General features: G+C 43.6%; 1 protein-coding gene across 4 annotated transcripts in view; it reads right to left on the bottom strand.

Moving 5' to 3' along the window:
• Nucleotides 1-18,408, bottom strand: part of dcc (DCC netrin 1 receptor) — a 301,630-nt gene that overhangs the window by 120,803 nt on the left and 162,419 nt on the right. For all 4 annotated transcript variants that reach the window (XM_061747156.1, XM_061747157.1, XM_061747158.1 and 1 more), the window contains exons 9-12: nt 16,214-16,368; nt 14,538-14,686; nt 12,871-13,009; nt 691-740 (exon numbers count right to left, since the gene is read on the bottom strand). In XM_061747156.1, the coding sequence (XP_061603140.1) occupies nt 691-740; nt 12,871-13,009; nt 14,538-14,686; nt 16,214-16,368 (493 nt within the window). The remainder of the gene's footprint in view (nt 1-690; nt 741-12,870; nt 13,010-14,537; nt 14,687-16,213; nt 16,369-18,408) is intronic.

Below are 18,408 nucleotides of genomic sequence, written 5' to 3'. Positions count from 1 at the left end.
GATTTTTCAGGGGTTGAGTGTTTAAACATTTCGAAAGAAATCCACACATTTAGACAGATGCCCCCTGCATGGCCCAGGACCTCTGACCCATGTTTCAGCTACTGTATGTCTGTCGGGAGGACTATTACTTCCTCTTTTTTTTTATATGTCTGAGTTTGGCTATGAATGGTGATTTTTAGATTTCAAAAGCCTTCCCATGAATCAATATGAACATTAAATGAGATATTTGTGATGGATAGCAATCTGGAAAATGAGGCTGGTTCACAAGAGAAAAACTGTTGACTGATGGCCATGTCAGAATAAACACGATCAATCGCAGCCTGTAAAATCACGCTAATCGTTTGCATAGTTTACATCAAACTCCATTCGAAGCTCATGTCAGTTTATGGTTTCTGTCAACATGCATTCTAATTTAAATATAGCTTATAGTTACACAGTATAACAGGTAAAGTTCATTATATTGTAAGGAGATTGTTAACAAGCTAAAAATAGCAAATTGAGCACATAGTCGTGGTGCTAATTCTCTGGAGATTTGACCCATTTATTAGTGATGAATTCTCCTTGTTCCAACGTCATGGGCTCAAAAAAGGAATATGAACTTTACGTAACAAACAGTGGAAAATAATATACTACCAATACATTTTTAACAAATTCCTCCAAATCTCATTTGAAATTAAAATGTCATCTTACCCTGGAAAGCACAACCTCTAAGGTGATGTTCTGGGGAGGAGCACCGGGTACTGCATAGAAAAAAATACAACAGGGGGTGAGAAAAAACAATAGCTCCATGTATACTGTGTATAATTGCAGAAAACTATATAAAATCACTTCTGCAGTCAGGCAAGTAAACAATCAAAAATGATAAGCCAGTAACGGAATCCAAAAAAAAGTTCTGACCGCATATAATGAAGGAAAATGATTCTCTTTAACCATCTCATGATCATTGAGATGTTTCATGAAATGGTAAGCACAATAGTTCCCAAGGACAGTCATGTTAAAAGCATCGATACTGACGCAAAATTGACACTATACTAATGAAAAGATGAAGAAAACGGAAAAAGCACAAGTAACATTGGATTTGTTGCACGAGGAGCACATTCAACACAGAACGAATATAACTGAATCAGGATTCAAACCCACAGCTTTCCTGCTCTTCCACTCGAAGAAAATGTGAAGAATTGACGTGCACAAATCTAATGTTCATCATTGTTCATGCAATATCAGCCAGCTCGAGCAGCGCGTCACTGAAAACGCCTCACTCAGTGACGCAACCATGGCCAGTACGTCCATGGCGAGGCGCTCGTGTAAAAGTTTGGTGTGGTGATGTGCTCTGAGGTGATGTTGGTGCTGTGACCCGAATACGAGCAAGGTTTTGGGGTTTAACAGAGTCAAGCAGGTAGTGCGGAAAGATTAAACATTAAACCTCATCCTGTGACACCTTTAAGAAGAATACCAGATAGCTACTTAAGCTAATGGTTTCATCCTCCTTGCGATCTTGCCAGCCTCTAATGTCAGAGGCTGCGGGAGTGAGTCCAATTATGAGTCCACTGCGGCGATGTGCTGCGCAGTGACATTGCTGCTGTGACTAGAATGGGAATGAGCGGGTGGGCAGGGCACCGCTGAAAGAAAGAACGGAGATGAGAATGGATCATTTATTCTGCACATATGTTGGAACCCCTCGAAAATGAGACAACGCATCTCAAGGGGTTACTTCTAATAATAAAGAATTGACATGTGTACAATTACCAAGTTATCTGTAATCTGCTCAATTACATTGTTTTTAAATTAAAGAATGCGAATGAGACTCCAGTTACCCGCAACTCTAATCAGGAAAACGCTAGATCAAATGGACGGATGGAGACATAGGAGTTAGGGGCTTTGCGGTAACGTCCCACAGCAGATGGTTTCTTTTTTTTTTTTCTAGCCTTGCCTTGTTCAACAGAGCTAAGAGTCTACAAGTTTAAATATATGACATGGAAAAGGAAACATGTTTGGAGAATTGAATGACAGGTTGCTGTCCAACGGCTGAAGAGGTTCGGTGCACTTTATGACATCACAAGCAAGATAGCCCGTTTTAACATTTCACCACAGATTGTCCATATTCAGTACAGTAACGTTTCATTTCTACACAAAGGACACACATATGATAGAATTATTCCTTTATCGTGGAGTCATAGAAATTTCATTAAAACTATGAGCTGATAAAATACATTCAAATGTAGTTCTAACTTCATCATTGTCATCAACATCCTTTGGTCATTTATTCCTATTTTGAAATTAATCTTTTACTTCAATTAATGGAAAATAGGAGGGTGGAAAAAACATTGTTACTTTACAAACTAGTATAGAAGAATAGCATTCACCAAAGTATGTTTTCTAAAAAAAAACAATATACATACAATATGTACTTACATTTAGTGTGTCATGTGTGAGCAAAATAATTGCCTATTTTATTGATGTACAGTATTTTGATGGAACCTGAAAGATAACATGAACATGTTTTATTTCTAACGTTGCGACATGTAACTCAGGTGTTTGATCCATAAATCGACAAATACCGGTAGATTTCCAACGATTTCAACTCCTATGCCAAGGGTGTCAAACATACATTCCCAGTAATCAGCACCACCTTGGCCGCGCACCTGTTGCCAAATCTAACTCTGCCTGCATTTAAACCTGCCAGATCCAAGACTCCACTGCCAAAGTATTAATGTTCTCCTGTGGTACACCGGCTCTCTGACCAACACGTAAGCTACGCCAGTCCTTGCAACACTTCTGACTTCCGTGCTTCCTTCTCGGTCCAGTGAAATTGGAATCGTGACAGAATACTCTGGCCACCCGTGGACCCAGCAACCCCCGGAGGTGTTAAAACATCCATCCATCCATTTTCTGAGCCGCTTCTCCTCACTAGGGTCGCGGGGGTGCTGGAGCCTATCCCAGCTGTCATCGGGCAGGAGGCGGGGTACACCCTGAACTGGTTGCCAGCCAATCGCAGGGCACATAGAAACAAACAACCATTCGCACTCACAGTCATGCCTACGGGCAATTTAGCGTCTCCAATGAATGCATGTTTTTGGGATGTGGGAGGAAACCGGAGTGCCCGGAGAAAACCCACGCAGGCACGGGGAGAACATGCAAACTCCACACAGGCGGGGACGGGGATTGAACCCCGCACCTCAGAACTGTGAGGCTGACGCTCTAACCAGTCGGCCACCGTGCCGCCGGTGTTAAAACATTCATCCTAAATTGTTCCCCAGTCTTCAACTATCCCAACGAACAATCCAAGGTCGCGTTTGTCACCACCTTCCTCCGCGGTAAAGCAGCTAAATGGGCAACCGCGTTATGGCACAACTCTTCGCCAGTACTCTAGTCATTTAACTTCTTTTCCGCCGAACTAAAGAATGTCTTTGATCATCCCGTTCAGGGCAGAGAAGCCACTCGCCGCCTCCTTATCCTCACTCAGGGCGCTAGTTCCGTTGCCTCCTATTCAGTCGAATTACGAATACTTGCGGGTGAATGCGGGTGGGATGACGCCGCTCTAAGGGGGATTTTCCTGAACGGTCTTTCAGAGCAGCTGAAGGACGAGCTCGCTGCCCGGGACGAGCCCTCCTCACTCGAGGATCTCCTTTCGCTATCCATTCGCCTTGAGAACCGATTACGGGAAAGAGCACGTGAGAGGCGGGTTAGAGCGCATAAAGTTATTTCCACCGTGGGCACTGCACCGTCAGCACCTCACCCGTCTTCTGCACCTCCGACTGCCTTTGCGTCATCCCCCATTGCACCAGATGAACCCATGCAACTCAGTAGCACGAGACTAGATCCCCAGGAACGTTAGCGCCGTTTCACCCGCAAACCGGTCCTTGATGACTCCCTGATTAGGGATTTTTACGTGGCTCACCCTGGGAAGCCAGGTAAGACACCCGGAGTTTGTCCGTTGAGGGGGGGTACTGTCATGGTCTGTCCCTGCAGTTCCGTTGTTGGAGCTTGGGTGATGCTTTGCGCCCCTCTCATGCTCTCCCCCTCTCTCTTTTCCCATAGTATTAACGTTCTCCCGTGGAACACCGGCTCACTGACCAACATGTAAGCTAAGCCAGTCCTCGCAACACTTCTGACCTTCGTGTTTTTCTTGTCCTCAGTGCTCCTTCTGTGTTTGCCGTGTTGACCTCTTCCACAGCACCGCCAAGCCATCCACCTGCTCACGCCACCGCCTGCCGCATGTTCCCTGTCTCGACAAGCCACCAGTACGCCTCAAGGATCCATCTCCATTATCCTCTTCAATAAAGCTTTCACCACAAACCTGTCAGCCTCCGCTTGCTTCTGGGTGCAGTGAAAATTGAATCGTAATACACTGATTCATAATATTGCTAATAAAAAATTATGACATTGCTCATAAGATTTGCCACAAGATAATCAATACATTTTGAAACTTTCCCAAATGTAGTTGTAATAATGTGCACCCAAAAAAAGGTAAACAATTGAATTATTATTATTATTTGTCGCTTATAAGGCCACGGATACAGTTGCCCGGCCCACTTGAGATCAAATTGGGGTAAATGTGGCCCGCAAACTAAAATGAGTTCGACACCCCTGTCCTATGCCTTTCTGCGACTATTCCAATCCCTCTTTACCTCTGTTGCAACCTGCTGATGACACTCTGTGACACCAAACTCAGTGGCAACTTCCCTCTGAGGACATCCTCTTTGAAACCTCGCAAGTGCAAATTATTGTTGATCAATTTTTAGGCGTTGTCTTGGTCTCATGACACAGCATGATGAAGACGACTGTTTATATAACAAATCCAATTGAACTTTACTTCGATATGTGTTGGTCAATTCATGGATCAAACACGTGTTGTGAATTTTGCATTGAGCAACATATTTAAGAAAATTATTGTGGCCATATTGGTGAATCAGGTCTTGGAACTAAGCCTAACTGTCTATAAAGTGTCCATAAAAGGTTTTGCATCTGTCACTGATTCAAAGATGACCACCCTTTTGGGTTGACAAACAAAGCATCAGCAATTGTGATGCTTTGTTTGTCCGGCTGAGTTGTTGTTCGGTGTTCCATCACTGCTGTCAATCAAATGCATGACATGAAACCAAACAGGAGGCAGCCAGACTGTGCTCTGACAACATTTAGCCAGCGTGATCTGTCACCGCAGCAAAACAATACATGACAGGTGTTGCTACCCCCTCCCTCCCACCCACTCACACACACCGACAGATGTCTGAAACAAACTTTTTAAATGGCAATTACGATAAAAATACAAATGCACGCAAAAAGACAAAAATAGGTAGAAATATAGATACTGATGGGGATAAAACAAACACAGATGATTACAATGACAAGAAAACAACAAATTGTGATGAAAAAGGTGAACAAAAGTAAACAAAGAAACACGGTTTAATGTTCTGTGTTTTTTTATTTTCAATGAGGTAAAGTTTTTTCTCTTTGTTTTGACATTGGAATAGATCAGTTCTGTTTTTTTGGTCTGGATTTGGTGTTAATCGGGTTTTGGTATATATATCCCTGTGTCTCTTGTTCCTGCCTACCCTGTCTGCTTCTTATGTCTTTCTCTCCACCTGCTCTCGTCAGCCCTGCTCCCTTTGTGTCAACCAATCACCTATCTCCAGCCGCTCGTCTCTTGTACAGGTGTGCCTCATTGCCTCATCAGTCTGTTTGTATTTAGGTCCTTGTTTTTCATTCACTCCCTACGTCGCTTCTTCAGCGGTGCACTTTGCGACGCACAATGGGCAGCAGTCATTGGACCATGCTTTGATGGTGCATGGTCCATTCATCTCGGCTGGTCAGTCAAAACCACATCAAAACCAATCACAGCCGTCCACCTGAATGACGTCGATGACCCCCATGGGCTTAGCGTCCTGGCCACCCTCCTGACCAGCCCTGCCAAACACCTTGTGTCTGGCATCCCAGACGTCCACCAGTCTGGTCCCAATGGGGCCCCTTTCTGTCGTTTTGAAGGTCGTCCAGAACAACTTTGCTATTTCTATATTTCTGTAACTATTCTCGCTCATCGGAACAGATCATTTATGTTTCCTTCTGTTCTGGATTTTGCGTTAATCAGATTTGTGTACTATGTTTCCATGGGTCTCTTGCTCATGCCTTTCCTCTCGTCAGACCTGCTCCCCTTGTGTCAGCTCTCTCCAGCCACTCGTGTCTTGTCGAGGTGTGCCTCGTTGTCTTTGTCAGTCTGTTTGTATTTAGTTCCGTTTATCATTCAGTCGGTCTCTGACCATTGTAGAATGCCGTGTCATGTTGCTACGGTGGAAGCCAATGGTTAAGATCATCCCCTTCCACCGTGGGGGACCTAGGTTCAAGACCCCGACGGGACCATCCTCCAACATCCCCCAGACTCACAGCTGTGGTGCCCTTGAGCAAGACACTGATACCCTGAAATGCTCCCCGGGCGCTTCAACTGCCCCCTGCTCCAGTGTGTTCCACTAACATGTGTATGTGTTCACTGTGTTGGGTAAAATACAGAGAACAAATTTCCTGTGCATGCATGCATCTTCATGACAATAAAGGTGATTATTCTTCTTCTGTGGTCTGTGTGGAGTTTGTATGTTCTCCCCGTGCCTGCGTTGGTTTTCTCCGGGCACTCTGGTTTCCTCCCACATCCCAAAAACATGTATTAATTGAAGACTCTAAATTGCCCGTAGGTGTGAATGTGAGTGCAAATGGTTGTTTGTTTGTATGTGCCCTGCGATTGGCTGGCAACCAGTTCAGGGTGGACCCCGCCTCCTGCCCGATGATAGCTGGGATAGGCTCCAGCACGCCCGCGACCCTAGTGAGGAGAAGCGGCTCAGAAAATGGAAGGATGGATGGATGGATGTGACAGCTAGTAAGTTTTTAAAAACATAAAGGAGTAAGTATTGAAGGACAGTGTATGAAGGTGAACTCTTATACCCTAAATGAATCAAAGTAACAATAAGAAGATGCAAGGAGCTACATGAGGAAAATAAAAATGTGAATAAGTGGAAAAAAAATTTTTGGAGTTCCCTAATGCTGTGGATGTTGTCGGGCAGTCTTGTTATACAGCCCTTGCCACATAGCGTGAACATCAACGAAGGTGCCTTTGGATTGGGAGACTGGGGTAGTGGTCACCCTATCCAAGAAGGGGGATAGGAGGATATGTTCCAACAAGCGGGGGATCACACTCCTCAGCCTCCCTGGTGTTATGAAGAGGATGGTCCATCGGAAAGTCCAACCTAAGATTAAGGAGGAACACTATAGATTCCGCCAAGTCTGCCCTTTGCCCCAGAGTCTGTTCATGACCTTTATGGACAGAATTTCAAAGTAGGAGTTGAAGTGGTCCAGTTTGCTGGCCTCAGTGTGGTTTCTGTTTTTTGGAGATGATCAGGTGATGTTGGCTTCATCAGGCCATAACCTTCAACTCCCACTGGAACGGTTCACAGCCGAGAAATAGTTTCACAGTGATAGATTTATTTTCTGTAACGCAGTATATGTGTTAATGCAGCCCTATGGGGGGCACAAGTCAGTGCAAACTGTAGGCCGGTCCCAAGCCCGGATAAATGCAGAGGGTTGCGTCAGGAAGGGCTTCCAAATATGAGCGTTCATCCAAAGAATTCCATTCGGTCGTGGCCCAGGTTAACAACGTCCGCCACCGGTGCCGTCAACCTGCGGGGCACTGTTGGAAATTCAGCTACTGTGGGTCGAAGTCAAAGAAGACAAAGGAGAGGTGGAAAGCGGGTTCTTCGGTAGAAAGAGAAGAGGAAAGCACAGAGCCTAGAACTGAATGTGGGGACTTTGAATGTTGGGACTGTGACAGGAAAATCTCGGGAGTTAGTTGACATGATGATCAGGAGAAAGGTTGATATATTGTGTGTCCAGGAGACCAGGTGGAAAGGCAGTCAGGCTATAAGTTTAGGGGCAGGGTTGAAATTATTTTACCATGGTGTAGATGGGAAGAGAAATAGAGTTGGGGTTATTTTAAAAGAAGAGTTGGCTAGGAATGTCTTGAAGGTGAAAAGAGTATCAGATCGAGTGATGAGGCTGAAATTTGAAATTGAGTGTGTTATGTGTAATGTGATTAGTGGCTATGCCCCACAGGTAGGATGTGACCTAGAGGTGAAAGAGAAATTCTGGAAGGAGGTAGACGAAGTAGTTCTGAGCATCCCAGACAGAGAGAGAGTCGTAATTGGTGCAGATTGTAATGGGCATGTTGGTGAAGGTAATAGGGGTGATGAAGGTGGGTAAGTACTGCATCCAGGAAAGGAACTTGGAGGGACAGATGGTCGTAGACTTTGCAACAAGGATGCAAATGGCTGTAGTGAACACTTTTTTCCAGAAGAGGCACGAACATAGGGTGACCTACAAGAGCGGAGGTAGAAGGACGCAGGTGGATTACATTTTGTGCAGATGATGTAATCTGAAAGAGGTTTCCAACTGTAAGGATGTGGTAGGGAAGAGTGTGGCTAGACAGCAAAGGATGGTGGTGTGTAAGATGACTCTGGTGGTGGGGAGGAAGATTAGGAAGATAAAGGCAGAGAACACAACCATGCAGTGGAAGCTGAGACAGGACGAGTGTTGTGCAGCTTTTCGGGAAGAGGTGAGACAGGCTCTCGGTGGACGGGAGGAGCTTCCAGAAGACTGGACCACAGCAGCCAAGGTGATAAGAGAGGCAGGCAGGAGAGTACTTGGTGTATCTTCTGGCAGGAAAGGAGAGAAGGAGACTTGGTGGTGGAACCTCACAGTACAGGAAATCATACAAGGAAAAAGGTTAGCTAAGAAGAAGTGGGACACTGAGAGGACCGAGGAGAGGCGAAAGGAATACATTGAGATGCGACACAGGGCAAAGGTAGAGGTGGCAAAGGCCAAACAAGAGGCATATGATGACATGTATGGCAGGTTGGACACTAAAGAAGGAGAAAAGGATCTATACAGGCTGGCCAGACAGAGGGATAGAGATAGATGCAGCAGGTTAGGGTGATTAAGGATAGAGATGGAAATATGTTGACTGGTGCCAGCAGTGTGCTAGCTTGATGGAAAGAATACTTCGAGGAGTTGATGAATGAGGAAAATGAGAGAGAAGGAAGAGTAGAAGAGGCAAGTGTGGTGGACCAGGAAGTGGCAATGATTAGTAAGGGGGAAGTTAGAAAGGCATTAAAGAGGATGAAAAATGGAAAGGCAGTTGGTCCTGATGACATTCCTGTGGAGGTATGGAAGCATCTAGGAGAGGTGGCTGTGGAGGTTTTGACCAGCTTGTTCAATAGAATTCTAGTGCGTGAAAAGATGCCTGAGGAATGGAGGAAAACACACCACCATAACAACCGGCCCCATAGGTGACAGCTAGCTAAGTTTTAAAAAACATAAAGGAGTAAGTATTAGGTATAGTATGTGACAGCTAGGCGGCACGGTGGACGACTGGTTAGAGCGTCTGCCTCACAGTTCACAGTGCCATTTTTAAGAACTGTGGCAACTATAGAAGAATAAAGTTGATGAGCCACACAATGAAGTTATGGGAAAGAGTAGTGGAGGCTAGACTCAGGACAGTATTTGCGAGCAACAGTATGGTTTCATGCCTAGAAAGAGTACCATAGATGCATTATTTGCCTTGAGGATGTTGATGGAAAAGTACAGAGAAGGTCAGAAGGAGCGACATTGTGTCTTTGTAGATCTAGAGAAAGCCTATGACAGAGTACCCAGAGAGGAACTGTGGTACTGCATGCGGAAGTCTGGAGTGGCAGAGAAGTATGTCAGAATAAAACAGGACATGTACGAGGGCAGCAGAACAGCGGTGAGGTTTGCTGTAGGTGTGACAGAGGAATTTAAGGTGGAGGTGGGATTGCATCAGGGATCAGCCCTGAGCCCCTTCCTTTTTGCAGTGGTGATGGATAGGCTAACAGATGAGGTTAGACTGGCATCCCCGTGGACCATGATGTTTGCAGATGACATTGTGATCTGCAGTGAAAGCAGGGAGCAGCTGGAGGAACAGTTAGAAAGATGGAGGCATGCACTGGAAAGAAGAGGAATGAAGATTAGCCGAAGTAAAACAGAATATATGTGCATGAATGAGAGGGGTGGTGGGGGGAGAATGAGGCTACAGGGAGAAGAGATAGCAAGGGTGGAGGACTTTAAAATAATTGGGGTCAACCGTGCAGAGCAATGGTGAGGGTGATCAGGAAGTGAAGAAACGGGTCCAAGCAGGTTGGAACGGGTGGAGGAAGGTGTCAGGTGTGTTATGTGACAGAAGAGTCTCTGCTTGGATGAAGGGCAAAGTTTATAAAACAGTGGTGAGGCCGGCCATGATGGACGGATTAGAGACAGTGGCACTGAAGAGACAACAGGAAGCAGAGTTGGAGGTGGCTGAAATTAAGATGTTGAGGTTCGCTCTCGGAGTGACCAGATTGGATCAAATTAGAAATGAGCTCATCAGAGGGACAGCCGAGGTTCGATGTTTTGGAGACAAAGTTAGAGAGAGCAGACTTCGATGGTTTGGACACGTCCAGAGGAGAAATAGTGAGTATATTGGTAGAAGGATGATGAGGTTGGAGCTGCCAGGCAAGAGAGCTAGAGGAAGACCAATGAGAAGGTTGATGGCGGTCGTGAGGGAAGACATGAGGGAAGCTGGTGTTCGAGAGGAGGATGCAGGAGATGCATAGGCTTACATGGAAAAGGATGACGCGCTGTGGCGACCCCTAACGGGACAAGCCGAAAGGAAAAGAAGAAGAAGAAGAAGAACGCAGTATATGTGTTCTTGTGTTACACTAACACTTCCAATTTCATATTTTTTTTTATTTCATTTTGCTCTCCCAAATGTTCTACGGTGAAAATCATCAGAGGTTCGTAAAGCGCAAAACCCTTTTTTAAAGAGCGAGCTCTGTCACTTTTACACCTTAATTTAGCGCCCGCTATTCAGGATCTTAGTAAAATATTGTAATTGTTAGTATATAACATGCAAGCGGCACATCGTCAAGCCACAATTTAGTGGCCACGATTTGGGAGTTGATCAAGCCCTATGTCTCTCGGCTGGCCTGGGAACACTTTGCGATCCCGAAGTATCTGTGGAGAGGGAAGTCTGACATTCTCTGCTTCGGCTGCTGCACCCGCGACCTCTTCATAAGTAGATGAAAATGGATGGACGGTTTGAGCGAACACTGTCTTACCACCTACCTGATTAACTGTCCACAGCTTATCTATTGATTCAGCTGCTCATTGTGCATGTGCGTGTGTATCTGTATACATGTGTGTGTGTCGTATCCGTGTGTGTGCTTGGGTGTGAGCGAACGTAATTAGGCCACAAGTCATGGTTATCACAGAGCCACAGATGGGGAGATGCACAATACAAGCGCTCAGTATCTGTGCTCACTTAGTCTCAGATCATTGTGTCGTGCAACTGCAGCTGGACAGATGACTCCATTATCTTTCACTGTCTATGCATGCAAGTTTATTTATGACAACATTACGTTCGGGGCACCACTTAGGTCTGCGCATTTAAATCAGAGTCAATAATCTAGTCAAAGCAATACAGGAGATACCAACTAAAGCACACCAACATTTGACTTTAGTTACCTGGAAAATGTGAGAAATGAGTATTCGACCATTCATTGTGACCCAAAGACAAAAATTGCAACTGATGGAGGAAATGTTTCATGATTTTAAATCGATGTTGCTATTGTGGACTCGTACTGGAGACGATATTGAACAAAAAGCATCAAGATCTCACAGTCGCGTTGCAGAATCCAGAGGGACAAGGGACGTCTCCAACATACTGTACACCACGGGTCAACAACCTTTTTGAAACTGGGAGTTACTTCCTGGGTACGGAAAAATGTCCAAAAAATTACAATATCATGCTTATTTCCATTATTCCATTTGAAAAGTTAAACTTTCATAGATTATAGATTCAGGGCCCAAAATTTCAACGATGGAAAGTATTTATTTGTTTATTTTTACAGATCGTAAAACCCACAAAATCAAGAATTCCAAAAATGAGAATAGTGTGAAGAAATCACCATTTACTTCTCTGTTTTTGGAGGGGAAAAAAGAAAAGAAATTAGGGTCATATTATCCATCCATCCATTTTCTGAACCACTTCTCCTCACGAGGGTCGCGGGCGTGCTGGAGCCTGTCCCAGCTATCTTCGGGCGAGAGGCGGGGTACAGCCTGAATTGGTCGCCAGCCAATCCCAGGGCACATACAAACAAACAACCATTCGCACTCACAGTCACACCTACGGGCAATTTAGAGTCTTCAATCAACCTAGCACGCATGTCTTTGGGATGTGGGAGGAAAGCGGAGCGCCCGGAGAAAAGCCACGCGGGCACGGGGAGAACATGCAAACTCCACACAGGCGGGGCCGGGGATTGAACCCGGGTCCTCAGAACTGTGAGGCAGATCTGCTCACCAGTTTTTACACCGTGCCGCTTGAAGAATAATCCATAATTTGAATCCATAATGTTATCCATTGAGTTTCATCAATTCACTTTGTTCCTGCAAAATCTAAAACTGTTTAGCATGCTGCGTTTGTGTGTGAACTTTATGAGCGTGTCACACTGAGAGGAGCGTAATTAAAAATCCAGGGTCCCCAGTGAAACGACTGACAAGCAGAAGAGCGCAAGATTCAAGTGTACTCACACACACACACACACACTCATGCACGTGTGCACACGCACACACACACACTAACAAACCAAATAACCCACCAACCATGACGCTTCATCTGAAGATACCTACTATTGATATTTAAAGCTTCATGTGAACTTTAGGGTTTCAATGGCAGGAATTCTAAAAGTTAAATGTTAACATGGACTAGTTCGTTCGAAGATTTCAATTAAAAATGTAAAAAAGTTTTCGTCATCGTTCAATAAGGAGGTATAAAACACTTACCATCTGATCGCGTGGTGACAATGATGTTGTCCAAGGCCGCGCCGGGTCCAAAGCGGTTGATAGCCAAAACGCGAACTGTGTACTGTGTGAATTTATTGAGTCCCTCCATCTTGTAGTTTAATCCATTGACATCGACACTCTGAACACAAACAAATAATAAGACTAATGAGACTTCTTTGGTGCATTTACCATAGCAGGATACATTTTTGGAAATATGCAATACAATTTACTTGGGGTGGCAGTAACACAATCAATGATAGAAATCAGGCCTCGGTCATGTGTGGATACAAATCATATACCAATGCGATAGTGGATATGCAGTATGTGACTTTCAAGACAGAACAGATATACACCTGCGCAACGTCATTGCGGGCTGGACATCCTCGAAATGCAGTGTGCTGATATAGGATATAGGATATCAAAACATCGCTAAACTGTTACATCTGGTCCTAATATGCTATGTTCGAGATGTAAAGATCAGGCGTTCGCTAAATGTGAGAAGTGTCACTTGAAAATCGACGGAAATAGATCTTGCGACCAATCCGAGGGTTAGCCTGCCTTTTGAATCTTCACTTTCCATTTTGAAGGTGGCAACCAAAAATGATTATTTTGTTCATTTGTTTTTTAAACGCACACAAACATTTGACATTTGATCAGAATAAAAATAGAAAATGGGAAAATGGGCCACAGGACTCACTTTGATTTTAATCTTGAATTGACCTCAAAGTTTGGTAATGGGCATGAGTAGAGATACGTTTGACACCTGTGTTTGTCCGATCACCTTGTTTTCAACGCTTTCATGTCCACAAGGAAGACCACGTGACTCGTACAGGGGTCCCCGACCTCTGGGATAGGGGCCATTTGGTAGGACACATCGAAGACAAACGATATTCTCCGCGAAACAAAAAGATGTCACGGCCTAAACACCGCAAAAAGTTCAAAATCGGAGAGCATGACGCAATACGGACACTCAAGGATAAAAAAAGGGTGGACGAGTACAAATCAAGGGGATAGTTAGCAGAACTCGTTCATCTCTCTTTTGCCGTACTATGCTACAAGCATGTGGAAATACAGTATTTTACCAAAACAAGTGCAATAGTGAAAACAGTGAAAGAAAAGTGCAGAATGTTTGGGACTAGAGCGTCCTGTCTGACAGCACGCCATGCTATGGGCCACAGTACGAGAGCGACCGGCTCGCTGAACAGAAAAGCCCTTCCTTTCATTCCAACTACATTCTGCGCAATCATTACTTGTATATTTAATCATTTGTTTTTCTTTGTTTTGGTGCCTAACCTTTACCATCCTATATCAAATGTATAACTTTACTCCTGCGCATTTCCCCTAACCGTCTTCGTTACGAAACAGAATGCGAAGAAGTCGTTTGTTGCTTTGATGCCTGAAGCACAGAGCACAAAGTGGAACAATAGTCCTGGCTGTCCCGATGTTGGGAAAACAATATGGGGGTGTTATGAAAATGAGACACAGGTAACGAGGAAGTCCTTATATGGTCACCGCGGTAGTGTGTGTGTCTCGCACGTCGCTACTTCCGGCTTGAGGCCAGCAGATGCCAGTAGGCTAACGTCGCTCATCAGTCAACAACTGCGCACCACTGAAGTCAACTAAAAAGGTTGCATGCATGGTGTCTTTTTGTTTGAATTCATTGAGACCTGTTCCTTGCTTGAGAGGCTCTCGGTCCAGAGCACTCGGTAGCCCGTGATTGGTCCGTTTGGAGCGCTGGGAGTCTCCCAGTTTATCTGGATGGAGGTTGGTGACAGAGCTTCAGCACGTAGTGACTCGATCTTGCCGGGGACCTGGACTGTAATGCAAAACACACTCAGCTTGTTTCTACTGTTTCACCGGATACAGTCGCTTGTAAATGTCGTATGTGACCCTTTGGAATTCACTGACCTGCTCGCAAATTGTGATCCGATTTTTATTGTAAGCCACAATAGAGAAACACAGTCTTCTTAAACTATGACAAAACAAACAATTGTATGCTTCCAGAACACAACATCACAGTTCAGGCTGGAAATCGGGTTTAATAACAGTTGAGTCTCCTTTCGCAGCAATAATCTCAACCGAGGATTTCGGTGAACATTTTATATCTGGTCCCAAATATGTAAATATTGTGTGTGTCCCATCCACATCACATTTGGAGACTAAAATGACATCTAATTAGGCAACCTTTTGTGCTCGAGGACGACATTGGATTTTTGTCAATGGACGGATGGGCCAGGTCATTTGTAGGTGAGTTACAAAGAAACAAATGTTTCTTCGAACGACTTGTTTAATCACTTTGATTTATTGTATTTACAATAAATGACGGAACCAATTATTTAATTAAATACATGAATGAAAAGTCAATAAAAATGAAACAAGTAAAATATTTCATTTTACAAACATTATTCATTCCCATTTAATTATTTGGAATAAAAAAAACTAGAAACAATTAATATTCAACCAATCAACCAGAGAAAATGAAGGCTAAATAAATCAAATGAAAATGAAATACATTGAGTTAACTTATTTGAGGAAAATAGGCTAAATTAATTCCATAAATATTTGCGACTCTTGATCATGCTTGGCCAGACGTAAGTCGGAACGTGCTACGTTTACTCCAGTAAAATGTTTGATAAACTGTACTTGTCAGTACTTTAAATGCACTGTACTTTTGACTTTGACTTGAGTATTTATGTGAACGAGGATCGAACCTATCCCATACACAACTGAACTGGTTGCCAGCCAATCGCAGGGCACATACAAACAAACAACCATTCGCACACACGTTCCCACCTACGGGCAATTTAGAGTCTCCAATGAAGGCATGTGTTTGGGATGTGGGAGGAAATCGGAGTACCCGGAGAAAAGCCACGCAGGCACGGGGGAGAACATTGCAAACTCCCCACAGGCGGGGGCCGGGGATTGAACCCCGGTCCTCAGAACTGTGAGGCTGACGCTCTAACAAGTCGGCCACCGTGCCGCCTTGACAGTTATTATTATTATTATTATTATTATTATTACTACTGCTATTATTTGAAACGTAGTAATACAACTACCAATGCTCATATTTTGTGTCACACTCAGACAATGTTGGTGCAAAATGTTAAACATACTTCAATAAGAATTTGCAATTTCAATTTAGTATTGTTGGACGAGTAAATCTGAAAATCAAATAAATCAAAGTCACTTTGTATTGATTTAATCCCGGCTAAACTGACACAAATCTTTTGTATTTTTTTTTTATTTTAACCTCACACGCGAACGTGATATATAACAAACACCGAGTGTAGAACAGAAAGACACGGGTGACAAATGCAAAACTCCATCGCCATTTGTGTCTTACGGTCTTGTTTGGTGGTGATCCTCAAGGGGCCGGAGCTTTCTCCTGGTCCGACATCATTGTAAGCAACGACTCGGAAGCTGTAACCCTCCTCTGGCTTCAGATTAGAGACCATCAGCTCCAAAGACTCAGGCTCTGACACATTGACTGACCGCTCCCTGTCGCAGGAAAACAATCATTTTGTTATTAGACAAATGGAGATTTCATTTCTTCCTCCAATAAGATCAGGTTGCTGCCTGTTCTTTGCATTTACAACTAGGGAATACGTCCCTTACTGTCTCGGATGATCTAATGCAACCTTTAGCCTGTCGAAAACCACATAATCAATATCCCATTTTGAAATTCCACAGCATTCAAAAGACAGCCCCAATATAGTTTGTAACAATGCAGATAATCAAGTCGTAATCTATTTCATCCCCCAGTAACTACAGTTAATCCAAAGATTACAGCGCCACTGCATTCTCTCAGTCTACTAATCACCAAAGCAGAGATGAGGAAAAAAAAACAGCTGCAGAAGAGACCGTTTCATCGACTGTATTCAATTCAAAATGCGCACCTTTTTTAACACTGAGCAGAGAAAAAGATTTTTCAGATTTTTCAGACATGATACCGGATCTATTTGGAAAGTCGTGGGTCAAAATCCGACAAAAGCAATGTCTTCAGTGGAGTGGATCAAATGTTTACAAATACTGAATAGCATTACAGCGCTGCATACGGAACAGTATGCAGAAGGAATTTCCAGCATTGCAAAACGAATCCCGTCATTGGTGAAGGTCGAAGGTCGAGTGTTCATGTCTAAGTCTGTGTCCGTGAGAGGTCAAATGACAATGTTGGTATTAACCTCATGTCTTCGGCATGGTCACCAATCTACCGCAGTCGGCTAGCTGCATTCATAGCACAGTGCTCAAGCCTGGCAGCCTATAAGGACATACGATGATAGATTCTGTTTGACCAGGTTTCCCTTATAGAATTCATTCGAACTGAGAATTTGGAGCGGCTATTAAAGATTTGATTGTCAGCGGTAGAAGGCAAACACTACCCAAACAGTTTCCATAACAATTGCTTGAGCGGTGGAACAGAAAAAAAAAAAAAGAACCTTTTCTATAGAGTATGTCCTAAATGTACATTTTGTTATAGTACTATTTTTTTTTTTTTGCTGTAGTACTATAGTGACTCCAACTACCACAGACAAATTCCTTCTGTGTTTTAACTTACTTAGCCAATAAAGATTATTGTGATTATGATTGGAATTTTGAAGCAGCCCTGGACATTGCATCTATGGCTTTATTTTAAAATATTTCCTTGTTGATCTGTCCAAATGCTGACTCTATAGCCATTGACAAGACAGATGATTGGGCTTGACAAATATCCGCACTTGATATTTAGTGAATGAGCTTTGCTTTAATAAATAGTTGTGTGGATCAATGGATTTTAATTATGTATGTATATATATATATATATATATGCTTAGCCTTGATTAATGTATTTTAGACTGGCTTGGAAAAAACATCTATTGAGTTATGTTAGATGGGCTTCAGACCGCCTTTTCTACACATCACCTCATTTATCCAGTCCCACAATGATTAATGGACTATACAATGGTAGCTCGTATGCCCTACATTTGATACACTTTGGAGTTTGACTAAAATGTCGGTGAATAATACAGTATGTACCAAAAGTCAAACATTTGGTTGACCTCACTAGACCTTGTCACATTTTGGGTTTTTGAAGGCAAGGACGGCACGGCAAAAACGTGGAGGACCCAAGTGCAGGGAAGCTGGGAGGCAACGCGGTAGTGGAGGATTAGCAAAAAAAAAAAGATATTTAATTCCAAAAACAAAGGAAACAATCTTAATACTAAATTAACAAAGTCCAAAATGTAAACACAAAGTAGCAAAGAAACACTTGAGTAAACCCAAAACAAGAAACAAGACATGACTGGTGAAATTACGCAGACAACGAACCGACAAGAAGTGAAAGAAACCAGGGAACTAAATACAAACAAATTGATGAGACAACGAGGAACACCTGGACAACACGAGTGGCTGGAGGGAGCTGATTGGTCGACACAAGGTAGGTTGACGAGAACAGGTGGACGCAATAACCAAATGAGCACACGAGACTTGAACGACAAAGTACATATCATTTAAACTAGAACGCAGACCACGACATACCTGGGTTGGGCCTTCTATTGTTGT

This window comes from Phyllopteryx taeniolatus, chromosome 15, assembly GCF_024500385.1.
Source record: "Phyllopteryx taeniolatus isolate TA_2022b chromosome 15, UOR_Ptae_1.2, whole genome shotgun sequence".
Lineage (NCBI taxonomy): Eukaryota > Metazoa > Chordata > Actinopteri > Syngnathiformes > Syngnathidae > Phyllopteryx > Phyllopteryx taeniolatus.
The sequence above is the reverse complement of the archived record's forward strand: the minus strand, read 5'-3'. Positions and strand labels throughout refer to the sequence as shown.